General features: G+C 42.0%; 1 protein-coding gene across 1 annotated transcript in view; it reads right to left on the bottom strand.

Moving 5' to 3' along the window:
* Positions 1–5,277: 5,277 nt before the first annotated feature.
* The window catches only part of CCDC43 (coiled-coil domain containing 43), a 34,911-nt gene continuing 23,093 nt past the window's right edge, over positions 5,278–17,095 (bottom strand). Inside the window, exons 4-5 of the mRNA XM_075347719.1 lie at positions 10,262–10,317; positions 5,278–5,802 (exon numbers count right to left, since the gene is read on the bottom strand). Coding sequence (XP_075203834.1) covers positions 5,615–5,802; positions 10,262–10,317 — 244 coding nt within the window. The 3' untranslated portion in view covers positions 5,278–5,614. The remainder of the gene's footprint in view (positions 5,803–10,261; positions 10,318–17,095) is intronic.

The following is a 17,095-nucleotide window of genomic DNA, read 5'->3' on the forward strand; positions in this document are numbered from 1 at the left end:
TAAATGTAGTGTAGTTTTTCTGATAAGCTGTCACTTAATGTTCAGGGCATTGCAGTAACTTAGGTATTTATGGTTATGACCCACAGGAACTAACTGTCCCTAAATGCATGGCCGTAACCATGGATACCTAAGTTACTGCCATGCCTGCACATAAGGTATGTGACATAGCGTTTCAGAAGAACTACGCTACATTTCTAATTGGAGGTATTTGCTAATATTATTATGCGTACTATATATTAGGATAAGATCTTGGAGATGGGAATACCTCTTAAAGAAAAGCTCAGGGTTCTGACATTCCAGTTCTTTTTGGAAAAAGTTGAACTGTAAAAACAATGAAAACCCTAAAATCTATTTAGTGTTAAGTTAAAGAGCATGGCTACTACTTTTTTTATATATATAATATATATATATATATATTTATATTGATGGCCTATCCTTAGAATAAGCCATCAATTTCTGATATTTGGAGGTACAAAACCCAGCACCCTGCCGTTCAGTTATTACTGGCAGCAGACGAAAGTTACCAGATGTTGCCGGAATACAGCGGCTCTTTAAACTGTAGAGGCAGCGGCTGAGAACTACAGATCCACCCATCCACCTGTTTTGAATTGTAGGTGGACCTGGAGTACCTGGCCCCAGCCATTGTTAACATGACTGTGCTACATCTGAGACCTTCCGGACACCACTGGCAGCAGCTGATTGGCGGGGTGCTGGGTGAAAATTTCCATAGATGAGGTGGATAGGTTATCAAAGAAAATAGTAACCAACTACTTTAAAAAAGTACAGAAAATCTAATATTCCATTTGGCTCCATGCTTGGCAGACCCGCTCAGCTTCAGGCAAGCTGTTACAACAGACATTACTGCCTTCACATAGCCAAAATACATGGGTCTCAATTACTGGAAGTTACCCAGAGGAATTACCTGCAGCAAGCAGTCAAATTATTTTTCCCTAACTTGTACTGGAAACTAGAATGTGATTAGTTGCAAAGGTGAACTTAAAGTCTGTATTCATGTCAGCCATGAAAATCCTCACGTTTCTCAGATGAGCCGTGGCCGGATGGCTAGTTGCCCATGTACATGAAAACATGCACATTGTAATCCATCAGTCAGTTAGAGATGTATTTAAAGGATCAGAGTATTTATTTCTTCACATTCTTAAAACTTAAATTAGAAATCTTATCCCATTTTAGATGACTGATTACACAGAAAAGTAATGTTGATTCAGCAAACCATGCTTATATATATTGTATGCGATGAATAGTCTTCTATCATTGCACTCCATGCAAAATTGAATTTTATTGGTTTTTAATTACAAAGCAATCAGTTCTACCATATAATCTTTAATGGGTAAGCAGAAACGATGCCTTATCCTTTGGTGTGGCTTATCTAAAACAGGGTCTCTACATTAAACAGCCACTTCTAAAACTTATGTCAGCTTAACAGAATGGGCTCGTTCTTCTCAAGACCCAAGTTCACACCTGGTAATGCCGTATTACGCCTCAGTGTTTTTGCTCCACAGACACCATGTGTTGACACAATGGTTGCTGCACTACATGTTCTACACAATGTGGTCCCATTTACTTACCAATAACATCTTGCTTGAGATACCTCAGGGGCCAGGAGCGCCAAGACCGCCAAGTATGAACTCATCAACTACAGCTCAGTTTCCGCTACGGATAAGTCAGCTGTAGGTTACACTACAACATTATAGACATCAGTTGTAAGATCATGGACAGGCTGCTATCCCACCATTTTCCCTGCACCCATCTGATTAACACAGAACATTTAAGACGTTTGAAAACAGACAACTCCTTTAAAGATTTTATTTAAAGGGAACCTGTCAGGTGCAATATGCACCCAGAACCACGGGAAGGTCTAGGTGCATATTAGTAAGCCCTGCCTAACCGTCCCTGTATACACGAGCATAAACATATCTTTAGAAAAAGTATTTCTAAAGATAGTTTCTTATATGCTAATGAGGCCCACGACCAGTCGCATGGGCATGAGTTCCCTTACCTAGCCGGCCCACATAGCATGTTAGCACTGCGCTGTAGGCGTACTAACCATGCTAATGAACGCGCAGCTTCGCCGCACATACCTCACTCTTCAAGGCGGCTAGCGGAGGATGGATTAGCACTGGGCATGATCCAGAGTCCCCGAGACTTCCAATCATGCACACTAAATTGATTCCGGGTGTAAGCTTCCCGGCTTCAGTGAGGTATAGTGCTCATCCATCCTCCGCCGGCCGCCATCAAGACTGAGGTATGTCCGGTATCGCTGCACATTCTTTAGCATGTTCGTACACCCACAGGGGCGTGCTAACATGCTAAGGGTGCTGACTAGCCAAGGGAACTCATGCCCTTGTGACTAGTCCCTGGCCTCATTAGCATATAAAGAGATCTTTTCGAAAAAGAAACGGTCTAGTCTAGTGTATACAGGTGACTGCTAGGCAGGGAATATCACTATGCACCCAGAACTGCTCGTGGTTCTGGGTGCATATTGCGCCTGACAGGTTCCCTTTAAGAATTTAGAAAGTTTCCATGAATTTTCTTTTCAGTGTAATATGGTTGATAGCCTTGTCGTGACTTTAGGACATTTCGTTAGCAGGGCTCCCCTCTACTGTTGTACAGATCTGTTTTCTGTGCATACACTGAATGTTTATTGTGAACAAGATGTTCGGACTATAAGGCTACATTCACACGTCCGTGTGATACCACCGAGTGCTGTCAGATTTTTATTTTTAATTGGTCAGTAGTAAGATCCGAAGCGTAAAATAGGTATACTCACACATTTGTTAAAATCACGGACCTGAGAGCAACATAAACATGTATTAGTTTTTCCTAGACCTGGATGCAAATCAGAAGCCATCCAACTTGCTTCCATGTCACAAAGATCTAGTTCTTAGTGATAAAAAGACCTTTAAAAAGTAAAATTCATTTGCTAGGAAGCACCCACACGTCTTCAGTGGAAAAAAAGAAAAGCAACTAGGATGAACTCTAAGAAAAAAAAAAAAATAATAATCAGTGTCTCCCAGATGCTGACATTACACTGATGTGTAAATGTAGCCTAACTGATATCTTGATTTATGAACTGGGTTCAGCATTGATAAAAATCAGTTCTTCGAACACAGACTTTAGCAGGTAGCGGTGGAGATTAGAAATTAATCCCTGTATTTCTAACTTGATTCGATCATTGTTTTATAAAAATGATATAATGAATTTCTTCTACTCATCAGATAAACTCTGGGTTTGATGGATCAATGCACAAACGAGTTATGTTGTAGACCAGTGCAGCAAGGGTTATTGTTTGTATGGCTTAAGGTCTGTTTAATCTTCTAAAAAGAAATAAAAATGCAATAGTTAATGGCAAAGTAGCAGGTCGTTTTTACTTTTAAAGAATGGTAAAAAGAGGGGAGTCACTTGAAATCCACAGGTTACTGCTTGAAATAAAATCATCTAAAGGCCCTTTTACACAAGCCGCTAATCAGCAGACACGCATTTGTATGTATAAAGTCATTACCGACAGCACATCGCCCCGTGTATATAGGCTGTGCGCTGCTGCTAAGTACTGTACATGGGGACAAAAAAAAAATGTTCTGGCCCATCACTACTGTATTTTTCGGACCATAAGACGCACTTTTTCCCCCCCAAATGTTGGGGGAAAGTGGGGGGTGCATCTTATGGTCTGAATACAGGGCTGCGGGGAATGAGGGTGCTGCGGTGGAGCTGGTCATCGGGGGCACGAGCAGGCTGTAGCAGCCTGCCATGACCACGTGGACCCGCTCATTTAATATGTAGGCCCATCATCCCTCAGCGCTGAAGCAGGCACTGACAGGTGGGCGGGATGATGGGCGGGGGATGAACAGCCGGCCCGCATGATCACCCCTGGCAACTACAGCCTGGAGTGATCATGTGTGGCTGTATTCACTGCTCCCCGCGCATCATCATCAGCGCGGGGTGCAGTGAATCAGTACACATTACTCACCGTTCCCATGCAGCACCGCGATCGCCTCCTGTTTCCTCCAGTCAGCTGACTTGCGTGGAGACTAGCGCCGCGCACAGCGATGACTTCTGACAGACGGTAAGAGGAGCGGTGCTGCAGGGAGTAAGGTGAGGTAAGGGGAGTATGAACGTTTATTTTTTTTTTTATGTGCCACAGGATGCGGCTATACACCAGGATGATGGGAGTATATGAGCAGGATAGGGGTTTGTTATGAGCAGCAATGGGGAGTATGTGAGCAGCAATGGGGAGTATGTGAGCAGCAATGGGGAGTATTTGAGCAGCAATGGGGAGTATGTGAGCAGGATGGGCAGTATATGAGCAGGACATTACCCCATAAGTGTCAGCAGCAGATCCTCGCCCCATAAGTGTGTCATGACCACATTTTTTTGCTTAAAATTTTATTTTCCCATTTTCCTCCTCTAAAACCAGGGTGCGTCTTATGGTCAGGTGCGTCTTATAGTCCAAAAAATATGGTACTTGTCGGCATGTGTAATCAAGCTGAGAAATGGGCGCTGAATGATTTTAATATAGTCAATCGCAAGTCATTACTGGCCTGGAATCGGCCAGTGGCAATGGGCCATAAGGCACAGATCTGATAAGTCAACGACTAGGAAATATATCAATGTTCCCTTGGAAATACAGGCATGAATGGCTATAACAAAACCAGTACTTTAGATGGGTCTTCAAGCAGACCAGGTATATAAGCTGCCTTTGCATTATTGTTGAGGTTCATTTAGACGAACCGCAAGACTGCCGTTTCCCATTAACCCCCGGAAAAGATCATATCGGCAGCATATCACCCTGTGGTAATGTGATGTGGTGCAGATAACAATGCTGTATAGGCACATAATGTAGTAACGATCATTCTGTTATTGGTATTCGTCAACCTATGTAAAACAGGCCAGTCAACAAGCGTCAATCGACCTGTATATAGTCGATCAGCACACAATGGCAGCACCAAATTGCCCTAGCCTAGGCAGTATCTAAAAATTTCAGTATAACTGGTGGACTGACCTGTGTATGGTGACCAAAAACGAGAAGCGTCGGGCATGTTGGACATCAAAGTGATTAAAGGCGCTTTCCACTTTAAGAACAGTGGACCTCATAGGTTGCCTGTCGTGAAATTATAAAAACAGATTGTATTCACCGCCCCCCGAGTCTATTGCAGTCTCTGACCTCAGGATGTGTTATGACTGCAGCAGTGATGTTACATCAACAGCCAAGAGATGCAGAAATGGTCAATGTGAGCACATAAAGAACACATGATTGGCATGTCTTTACCAAGGTCCGGGCAGTATTTATTGTATCATTTACAAATGTATAAATATATTTTCAGTGCAAAGGAGACGGCACCACCATTAAACATGTCTAAGACAGAAGCCGTATTGTTCATACACCACAGTCTTAGTAGGAAGGAGAACAATATCACCGATCTGTTGTTACTTGGCTTCTATGCAGTATGTGACTCAGCTTTATTCATCTCACCAGTTATTCACGAAGTTAGAAACACCTTGAAGGCAATCTTGGATACGTTCATTGGAAGAATCTCGAGTTATAGATGATCCATATAGTTTATGCACCCAGCCCATAGAAAAGTCTGCAACAGGCAAATTATCGCTTGCGCTCTCCCTTTTGTGTGCGCTTCTTCTCCTTTTCTTTCCGCTCCTGCTTGGCTTGTTTATCTTTTTCCCGTTGTTGCTTGTCTTGCTCTTTCTTCTTTTGAGATGCATCTCGCAATGCATCGCGTTCATGTTTCCTGGCATTCACAAGGTCTTCCAGATTGGTGTTCTTGAAAAGAGCTGAATTGTAGTTAAAGAATCTTAAACAATTAAAATATTTAAAAAACAGGATGAGACTTTTTTTTCCCCCACAGATTTTCCAGAAAAATTGCAGCTCCTAACAGCAATACCTTCCCTTTGGGAATACCACTTTAAAAGGAATCTGTCAGCTGTTTGTTTTTTTATATACCTGATATGAGAGAAGCATGATGTAGGCAGAAACTCTGAATCCAACAATGTATCACTTAGATTGTGTCAGAACTGTTGCACTTCGTAATCTGAATTTTTAAATTTAGCAATGCAGCAGAGCTGAAAAAGCTGCCCCCACCCACAGCAGGCTCTGCATGTACAAAGTCTATAGACAGTGAGGTGATAATCACAAAAGGTGGCAGAGTAGGACATGGCAGGAGCCAGCTAGTCAGCAATGATAATGTCCTAGTGATAAAATACTCAGTTTAAGTAAACACTACAGGAGCTTGACATGTTGAATGTGTTTTAACCCCTACCTCATGCTATTCTCAGATTAAATGGCAAAAAATTGTGCTGACATTCCCTGTACAGAAGCCCTTTCACCAATGTTTGCCCTATAAACGGTTTATATTTGCACATTGTAGCAATATTGTACTTAAACGTTTTTGGGGGTTTTCCTCCATGCTCTGGAGATGCAGGGAGTCAAAATTTCTGTCATTAACTGCTTTGTCGTTCAATTGGGCAGTTAATTTCCTTCAGCTCTGTGCACATATACTTTCATACCACTATGAAAAAGAAAAAAAAAAGAAGAAGAGGTAAATGCAAGGTTGGCGGGACCACAGGAAACAAGGTAGAAATAGGGCAATTTTATTGACAACATCCTTTCGCATGCAGAACCCGCATTGTCCATCATTTCTGTGCCTGACGTGGTCAGGTTCAGCAGGTAGAGCAGCAGCCATTCCTATCATTCTTCCAGCACTATGCAGTATTGTGCTTGAAATTTGCACAACCTTTTCAGAATGGAGCATCCCTGCTTGTTATTCTTTCATTTCATCCTGCTATGACACTGTCCAACCATAAAAAGTCCATAAGTAGGAAAAAGGATATGGCCGAAGTTCTTAACGAAATGAACCACCTTTACAATTGACTGTTAGCTGGTTTTTGCTACCTCATCTGAGAGCAGCATGATGTAGGCAAAGACCCTAAATCCAATGATGTATCACTTAGTTTACTAGGTACAGCGGTTCTGACAGAGTTTTTAGATTTAAAGGGAACCAATCACTAGGATTTTCATATATAACCTAAAGCGAGTGCTATACTGGCGCTATCAGGCTGCTTATCTACATACCTGTAGTGATCAGCTTGGAAGTTTAGGTTTTTTAAATCCAAGAAAGTGAAGTTTGTAAAATGAGCAGCTTGTTGAGTGACAGTTGCACTGGAGCAGATCATATACTCATAGTTATCTCCTCCCTCTGTTAGAATTAGCATAACTAGCAGGACCTGTGGTGAGGTAATACCCATGTGACCAGAAGGAGCTGGGCCTCAGCCACCAAAACTGGATACCAGGACACACGGGTATGACTTCACCACAGGTCCTGCTCAACAAAGCGAGTCATTTGTATAATGCTTATGCTAATTCTAACAGGGGGAGGAGATAACTATGAATATATGATCTGCTCCAGTGCAACCGTCACTCAACAAGCTGCTCATTTTACAAACTTCACTTTCTTGGATTTAAAAAACCTATACATCTAGCTACACTAGATACACTACACTACACACAGATACACTACAGATATGTATAGAATTAGCCTGGCTTTAGGTTATAGGCAAAAATCCTGGTGATTGGCTCCCTTTAACAATGCAGCAGAGCTGGAAACTGCCCACACCAGGCTCTTTATGTGCAATATCTATAGACAGCTGCTAATCACAGCAGGAGGTGGCATTGGATAGGTGCCCTCAGCCAGCTAGTTACAGCAATGATACAATGTTTTAGCACCAGGTGTGCAAGTAAACATAATCACAGACCTTGATAAGAGACTCAGTTGAGTTCTGTGTGTTAACCCTTACAGTATGCAGTCTTCAGATTACATAGCAAAAACCTGCTGACAGACTCTAAGTTTATGAGCTATCAGCATACTCGGGTGAGATTTTGTCTCACCTTACTATGCGTCTCCCTCCTACACTTTCTATTGGTAAAATGCCGTGAGTGTAGACAAACAGCAGAAAAAAAGCATTTTGGGAGCACCTGAGGACCAAGGCAAATATTACTAGGAAAGAAGGCATTGTAAGCGTGATCAATGGGTGTTTCATTTTGGTCAGAACTGTGAGCGTTTATTTTTTGTCACCTAGAGTGGAGAAAATAAGTATTTGATACACTGCCAATTTTGTAAGTGTTCCTACCTACAAAGAACGGAGAGAGCTGTAATTTTTATCGTAGGTACACTTCAACTGTGACCAACAGAAAAAAATATAATCTAGAAAATAACATTGTATGATTTTTAAATAACTAATTTGCATTTTATTTCATGAAATAAGTATCTGATCACCTAACAACCAGCAAGAATTCTGGCTCTCAGATGTTATTTTTTTTTTTTTCTTTAAGAAGTCCTCCCACTCTGCACTTATTACCTGTATTAATTTTTCCTGTTTGAACTCGTTATTAAAAAAAAAAAAAAAACACCTATCCGCACACAATCACACTCCAAACTCTCCACCATGGTCAAGACCAAAGGACTGCAATGACAAAATTGTAGCCTTGCACAAGGCAAGTGCTACAAGACAGTAGGCAAGCATCTTTGTGAGAAGGCAACAAATATTAGCACAGTTATTAGAAAATGGAAGAAACATAAGATGTCACTCGGTCTGGGGCTCCATGCAAGAATTCCACGGAAAAGGATGATTCTGAGAAAGGTCAGGAATCAGCCCAGAACTAAATAGGAAAGAACCTGGTCAATGACCCGAAGAAAGCTAGAACCCCAGTGTCAAAGATTACTGTTAACACACAATGCCATCATGGATTAAAATCCTGCAGGGCATGCGAGGTCCTCCTGCTCATTCCAGCACATGTCCAAGCCCGTTTGAAGTTTGCCAGTGACCATCTGGATGATCCAGAGAAGGCATGGGAGAAGGTCATGTGGTCAGATGAAACCAAACTACAAAACCTTTTGGTATAAACTACTCGCCATGTTTGGAGAAAGGAGGATTAGTCCAACCACAAAAACACTGTCCCAACCATTTAGCATGGGGGTGGAAACATCATACTTTGAGGGTGTTTTTCTGCAAAAAGGGACAACATGATTGCACTGTATTGAAGAGAGGGTGGATGGTTTCATGTATCATGAGATTTTGGCCAACAACCTCCTTCCCTCAGTAAGAGCATTGTCATGTTGGAAGACCCAGCCATGACCCATCTTCAATTACCTAAAACACACGCCAGGGCAACCTCTGCAAGAAGCATCTCAAGGTTCTAGAATGGCCTAGCCAGTCTTCAGAACTGAATCCAATAGAAAATCTTTGGAGGGAGCTGAAACTCAATGTTGCCCAGTGACCGTCCCAAAACCTGAAAGATCTGGAGAAGATCTGTATAGAGGAGTGGGCCAATATCCCTGATGCAGTGTATGCAAACTTGGTGAAGAACTACAGGAAACGTCTGACCTCTGTAATTGCAGACCAAGGTATAGTAGTAAGTTCTGATTTCTATTGTATCAAACACTTATTTCATGCAATAAAATGCAAATTAGTTATTTGAAAATCATACAATGTGATTTTCTGGATCACTTTTCATTCTGTCACAGTTGAAGTGTACCTACAATAAAAATTTACAGACCTCTCCATTCTTTGTAGGTGGGGAAAACATGCAAAATTGGCAGTATATAAAATACTTTATTATCCTCACTGTGTATGAACTCTGCTTTTTAAGAATTCAATAGGCATCATAGAGGGATGAAAGTACATACCCACAGAGCTGAAGGAATTGAAATGCCCAGTTGAATGCTAAAACATTTTGTGAAAATCCTCTTGTGGACAATACCTCGAAACAGCTGTCTGTGGATGGATACCTGGCCTTCGTATTTCCCTTGGCATATCTTTAAACTTGAAAAGAGTTGGATATTGACTAAATGGGCCACTTAATATGGTGGTCTCCTAAAAAGAGCCACTCCTCGGCTAGGTCCTTCCCGGAGGCATATCTGGCTATTTTTCCGTGTCGAGACTCCTAACAGAGGCTCCACGGATCTTTTTGATTAGTAAAATAACTCTGCACATTTACATTGATCTGAAAATGTTTCATTGTACAAATGTACTTTGGGTGGGAAACAGAATGTCTTGTAGCCACAAAACAGATTCCAATCAATATTCTAGAGGTGAAGGTTATCTAACAGTAGGAAGCAGACAAGTCTCTCCTGTCTGCTCCCAGGGAATGTCCCTAGGAAACAATTCTTTAGTTCCTGTAATATGACAATGTAAGAGATAAAGTTATAGTAAAATTTTCTATATAAAATCAGGATACATTTTTCGTTGCTCTGGGCAGCAGCAGCACTGGCAGCTTCTTCGTCTTCAGCTGCAGTATCATTAGTTAAGATAAATAAATACTGACATATACACAAAAAAAATTGTATATTTTTTTGCCACATGTATACATATACAATATATCACAAAAGTGATTTTAAAGAAAAAATATTTTATTATGTTTTTTCATAGGTCAACACTGAAGATATGACACTTTGATACAATGTAAAATAACCAGTGAACAGTTTGTATAAGGCTGGGGCCACACGGGGATTACTGCGATCCCCTAGCATGACACTCTGCTCACGCTGGCAGTACAGCGGAGCCGAGTGTCATGCGAGTGTCCCTGCGACTGAGGTCTGACCGTACGAGCGGACCTCAGCTGCGGGGGGGCGGGCCGGCACTGAGGAGGGGTGGGAGGGATTTACGGTCATATGAAAAAGTTTGGGCGCCCCTATTAATGTTAACCTTTTTTCTTTATAACAATTTGGGATTTTGCAACAGCTATTTCAGTTTCATATATCTAATAACTGATGGACCGAGTAATATTTCTGGATTGAAATGAGGTTTATTGTACTAACAGAAAATGTGCAATCCGCATTTAAACAAAATTTGACCGGTGCAAAAGTATGGGCACCTCAACGTAAAAGTGACTAATATTTTGTAAATCCTCCTTTTGCAAAAATCACAGCCTCTAGTCGCTTCCTGTAGCTTTTAATGAGTGCCTGGATCCTGGATGAAGGTATTTTTGACCATTCCTGTTTACAAAACAATTCCAGTTCAGTTAAGTTTGATAGTCGCCGAGCATGGACAGCACGCTTCAGATCATCCCACAGATGTTCAATGATATTCAGGTCTGGGGACTGGGATGGCCATTCCAGAACATTGTAATTGTTCCTCTGCATGAATGCCTGAGTAGATTTGGAGCGGTGTTTTGGATCATTGTCTTGCTAAAATATCCATCCCCTGCGTAACTTCAACTTCGTCACTGATTCTTGCACATTATTGTCAAGCATCTGCTGATACTGCGTTGAATCCATGCGACCCTTAACTTTAACAAGATTCCCGGTGCCGGCATTGGCCGCACAGCCCCAAAGCATGATGGAACCTCCACCAAATTTTACTGTGGGTAGCAAGTGCTTTTCTTGGAATGCTGTGTTTTTTTGCCTCCATGCATAACTTCTTTTTGTATGACCAAACAACTCAATCTTTGTTTCATCAGTCCACAGGACCTTCTTCCAAAATGTAACTGGCTAGTCCAAATGTGCTTTTGCATACCTCAGGCGACTTTGTTTGTGGCATGCTTGCAGAAACGGCTTCTTTCGCATCACTCTCAAATACAGCTTCTCCTTGTGCAATGTGCGCTGTATTGTTGACCGATGCACAGTGACACCATCTGCAGCAAGATGATGCTGCAGGTCTTTGGAGGTGGTCTGTGGATTGTCCTTGACTGTTCTCACCATTCTTCTTCTCTGCCTTTCTGATATTTTTTTTGGCCTGCCACTTCTGGGCTTAACAAGAACTGTACCTGTGTTCTTCCATTTCCTTACTATGTTCCTCACAGTGGATACTGACAGTTTAAACAACTTTTTGTATCCTTCCCCTGAACAACTATGTTGAATAATCTTTGTTTTCAGATCATTTGAGAGTTGTTTTGAGGAGCCTATGATGCCACTCTTCATAGGAGATTCAAATAGGAGAACAACTTGCAAGTGGCCACCTTAAATACCTTTTCTCATGATTGGATACACCTGCCTATGAAGTTCAAAGCTCAATGAGGTTACAAAACCAATTTAGTGCTTTAGTAAGTCAGTAAAAAGTAGTTAGGAGTGTTCAAATCAAGAAATTGATAAGGGTGCCCATACTTTTGCACCAGTCACATTTTGTTTAAATGCGGATTAGACATTTTCTGTTAGTACAATAAACCTATCCAGAAATATTACTCAGTCCATCAGTTATTAGATATATGAAACTGAAATAGCTGTTGCAAAAACCCAAATTGTTATAAAGAAAAAAGGTTAACATTAATAGGGGTGCCCAAACTTTTTCATATGACTGTATCTACCTCTCTCCTCCGTAGCCGGCTATTGCCATTCTCGCACTGCACTCGCGGTACACCGGTGTGTTTTTCTCACCCCATACACTTGAATGGGTGTGAGAGAAAGCGTCTTGCATTACAATCGCAGCATGCTGCGATTGTTTTCACGGTCAGATTATGTCTGAGAAAATAATCGTTCATGTGCGCTGACACACAGGCTAATATTGGTCCAAGTGGAATGCAATTTTTTAATCGCACTCCACTTACACTGATTTTCATGCAGTGTGGCTTAGGCCTAACATTCTATATTTGGCGTGCCCCAAAATAACTCCACACAGCTATTAATGTCCAAACCACTAACAACAAAAGTGAATACACCCCTATGTGAAAATGGACAAATTGTGCCCAATTAGCCATTTTCCCTTCCCAGTGTTATGTGACCTATTAGTGTTACAAGGTATGAGGTGTGACTGGGGAGCAGGTGTGTTACATTTGGTGTTATCACTCACACACTCTCATGCTGGTCACTGAACATTCAACATGGCACCTCTTGGCAAAGAATTCTCTGAGGATCTGAAAAAAGAATTGTTGCTCTACATAAAGATGGCCTAAGCTATAAGAAGATCACCAACATCCTGACACTCAGCAGCAGTACGGTGGCCAAGACCATACAGCAGGTTAATAAAACAGGTTCTACTCAGAACAGGCCTCACCATGGTCTACCAAAGAAGTTGAGTGCTCGTGCTCAGCGTCATAACCAGAGGTGGTCTCTTCAAAATAGACATATGAATGCTACCAGCAGGGTTGCAGAGGTTAAAAGGGTGGGGTCAGCCTGTCAGTGCTCAGAGCATACGCTGCAAACTGAAACAAATTGGTCTGCATGAATGTTGTCCCAGAAGGAAGCCTCTTCTAAAAGATGATGCACAAGAAAGCCCGGAAGTTTGCTGAATACAAGCAGATAAGGGTCATGGATTATTGGAACCATGTCCTGTGGTCTGATGATACAAAGATAAACTTATTTGGTTCAGACTGTGTCAAGAATGTGTGGCGGTAACCATGTGAGGAGTACAAAGACAAGTATGTCTTAATACAGTCAAGCATGGTGGTGGGAGTGTCATGGTTTGGGGCTGCATGAGTACTGACGGCTGTGAGAAGCTATAGTTCATTGAGGAAACCATAAATGTCAACATGTAATGTGACATACTGAAGCAGAGCATTATCCCCTCCCTTCGGAAACTTTGCCACAGGGCAATACTGCAACATAATGTCCCCAAACACACCTCAAAGAGGACTACGGCCTTGCTAAAGAAACTGAGGGTAAAGGTGCTGGACTGGCCAAGCATGTCTCCAGACCTAAACCCTATTGAGCAGCTGTTGTGGGACATCCTCAAAACAGAAGTTGGAGGAGCACAAGGTCTCTAACATCATCAGCTCCGTTTTATCATGGAGTAGAAGAGGATCAAGTGGCTCCTGAGAAGCTCTAATGAACTCCACGCCCAAGAGTTAAGGCAGTGCTTGAAAATAATGATGGCCACACAAAATATTGGCACTTTGGGCATAATTTTACCATTTTCACTTAGAGGTGATCTCACTTTTGTTGCCAGTGGTTTTGGCATTAATGTCTGTGTGTTCAGTTATTTAGAGGGCACATGAAATTTACACTAACGTACAAACTGTACACCAGGGGTCTCAAACTCGGCTGGGTGTATGGGCCGCACAGAGGAAAAAAAAATAATTTGGGGGGGCCGCATTCTTTGCAGGACACTGACATTTTTATTGGTACCATATATTATATTTTTTTACACACTTTTGGATCACTGATTTTGAACATTTTCACTTGTTTATTATAGCAAATGTGCACATTCCTTGTGTATATATATATATATATATATATATATATATATATATATATATATCTATATATATATATAAAAAATATATATATATTTTTTTTTTCTTTAGATTTTATTCCTTTCTTGTAACTAATAGTCTTACAATTAGCACTATATAGAAATTCTGAGCAACATCTTTTAGTGATGTTCCCCATCTTGTTGTAACGTGCCCATCCTTGTCCCCTTGTAATATTGTGCCCATCCTAGTCCCCATCCCACAGTAATGTGCTCATCCTTGTCCCCATCCTAAAGTAATGTTCCCCATCCTTGTCGCCATCATATAGTAATGTCCCCAATCTATAGTAATGTTTTCATCCTTGTCCCCCATGCTATAGTAATGTTCCCCATCCTTGTCCCCTTGTAGCAATGTCCCCATCCTATAGTAATGTGCCAACCTTGTCCCCATGCTATAGTAATGTCCCCAGCCTTATCCCTATTCTATAGTAATGTTTCCCATCCTTGTCCCCTTGTAGTAATGTCCCTATCCTGTAGTACGGTGCCTATCCTAGTCCCCATCCTATAGTAATGTCCCCAGCCTTATCCTCATCCCATATTTATGTGCGCACTTTGTCCCCATCCTGTAGTAATGGGGGGGCAGCGGCTATAACCTACCGATCGCTCTCCATAGACGCCGTAGTGAAGCTGAGGGGGCAGTCTCTGGCCCCAGATCCACAGTGATTGGAGAGATCGATCACAAAACCGGTCTCTCCAATCAGAGCTGGGGGCGGGTGAAACAGAGGTCACCCAGCTTCAGCCAACGATCAGGGCTACAGCTGCACTGACCATGACTGGATTTCAATGTTTCAGCCAATCACAGCCTCCATAGGTCCGGGGAGGAGACACCACCCCTCCTGAGGTAAGGCAGAGGTCCCCTCCTCCCCGAGTCTAAGGTATTTGCAAATCGATCGCTGCCACCGGGGCTCTGGGACCGCGATCTCACCATGATGTACTGGGTACGTCATGGGTCCTTAAGTACCAGGGAGCCATGACGTACCCAGTACGTCATAGGTCGCTAAGGGGTGCCGTCCTTCATACACACACACACACACACACACACACACAATAAAAAAAAAACAAAAAACACACCATTCTTCTCACCTGCCCCACGTTCCCTCGGCTGCCTCATCTCTGCTTCTTGCCCAGTCAGTGATTTATGTCAAATGATTATATTGCCGGCGCGAGACCGCAGCGCTGGCAAAACATTCATCTAATATAAAGCGCAGACAGTGGCTGCAGCCCCTGCACCGGCCGCGATAGTGAAGAGGGGCACGGGCCTGGGGGCCGCACGAAGCAGCCTGAGGGGCCGCATGCGGCCCACGTTTGAGACCCCTGCTGTACACAAAGTACAATAAACTATATCAAAATATCTTTAGTGTTGTCCCATGAAATTATTTAATAAAGTGTTTATATAAAACGCGACGGGGTGTACTCATTTTTGTGACACCACAATAAATATATTATACACATACCATATATAAATACAATACAATTAGAAATGAGCAAATCAATTTTCAGGTCCCTGGTCAATTGGCTAGTCCACAGAAAGTTGCTTATCTGTTGGATGCGGCTGATTGACAGGACTGGTCACTGCACCACCATCAGCCGCCATAGCATGGACAGAAGAGCTGGTCAGTGTGTGAACACCTGATAGACATAATCTTACCTAATATTTGCTGTAAGAATTTATGTAATGAAGGCTTTCCCCACTACTGACATTTATCATTGAACAGACACCTAAAGTGTCAAATACATGGATGTCCCACAGTGTGGACCCTCACGGACCACAAGAATAAACTCTTGGTCCCTGTTTTTACTGGTTACATTTGGCCTGCTCCACACTATCTAAAAAAGTCTGTCAACAAACATGTACCCTGTGCCCAGGAAAAGCAGAGCACGAACTTGTAGTTTGATGTACCAAATTTTTCGGACTACAAGAAGCACTTTTTCACCCCAAATTTGGGAGGATTGTACCTGGCTTGTTGTAGAGAGGCGGAAGCGGTGGAGCTGGGTGGCAGAAGCTTTGAATATTCATTTCTGCATTAACCCCTTCACGACCGGCCGATTTTTCGCTTTCCGTTTTGTTTTTTTTCGCTATTCTTTTTCTGAGAGACGTAACTTTTTTATTTTTCAGTCAATATGGTCATGTGAGGGCTCATTTTTTGTGGAACGAGCTGTACTTTTAAATGAAACCATCAGTTTTACCATATAGTGTACTGGAAAACGGCAAAAAAATTCCAAATGCAGACAAATTGCAAAAAAAGTGCGATAGCACTATGGTTTTTGAGATATTTTATTCACTGTGTTCACTATATGGTAGAACTGATGTGTGGGTGTGATGCCTCAGGTCAGTGCGAGTTCGTAGACACCAAACATGTATAGGTTTACTTTTATATAAGGGGTTAAAAAAAAAACCGGACGTTTTGTCCGAAAAAAGTGGCGCACGTTTTACGCCATATTCAGTGACCTGTAGCGTTCTCATGTTTCGGGATCTATGGCTCAGTGACTGCTTATTTTTTGCGTCTCGAGCTGACGTTTTTAACGGTACCATTTTTGCGCAGATGCTACGTTTTGATCGCCTCTTATTGCATTTTGCGCAAAAGTTGTGGCGACAAAAAAACGTCGTTTTGGCGTTTGGAATTTTTTTGCCGCTACACCGTATACTGATCAGATTAATTTATTTTATATTTTGATAGATCGGGCGTTTCTGAACGCGGCGATACCAAATGTGTGTATATTTTTTATTTTTTTAACCCTTTAATTTTCAATGTGGCGAATGGGGGGTGATTTGAACTTTTAGGGTTTTTTTTAATTTTTTAAAACTTTTTTTAAACTTTTTTTTTTATTTTACTAGTCCCCCTAGGGGGCTATTGCGATCAGCAATCCGATCGCTCTGCAGTATCTGCTG

Source organism: Anomaloglossus baeobatrachus, chromosome 5 (assembly GCF_048569485.1).
Source record: "Anomaloglossus baeobatrachus isolate aAnoBae1 chromosome 5, aAnoBae1.hap1, whole genome shotgun sequence".
Classification (NCBI taxonomy): domain Eukaryota; kingdom Metazoa; phylum Chordata; class Amphibia; order Anura; family Aromobatidae; genus Anomaloglossus; species Anomaloglossus baeobatrachus.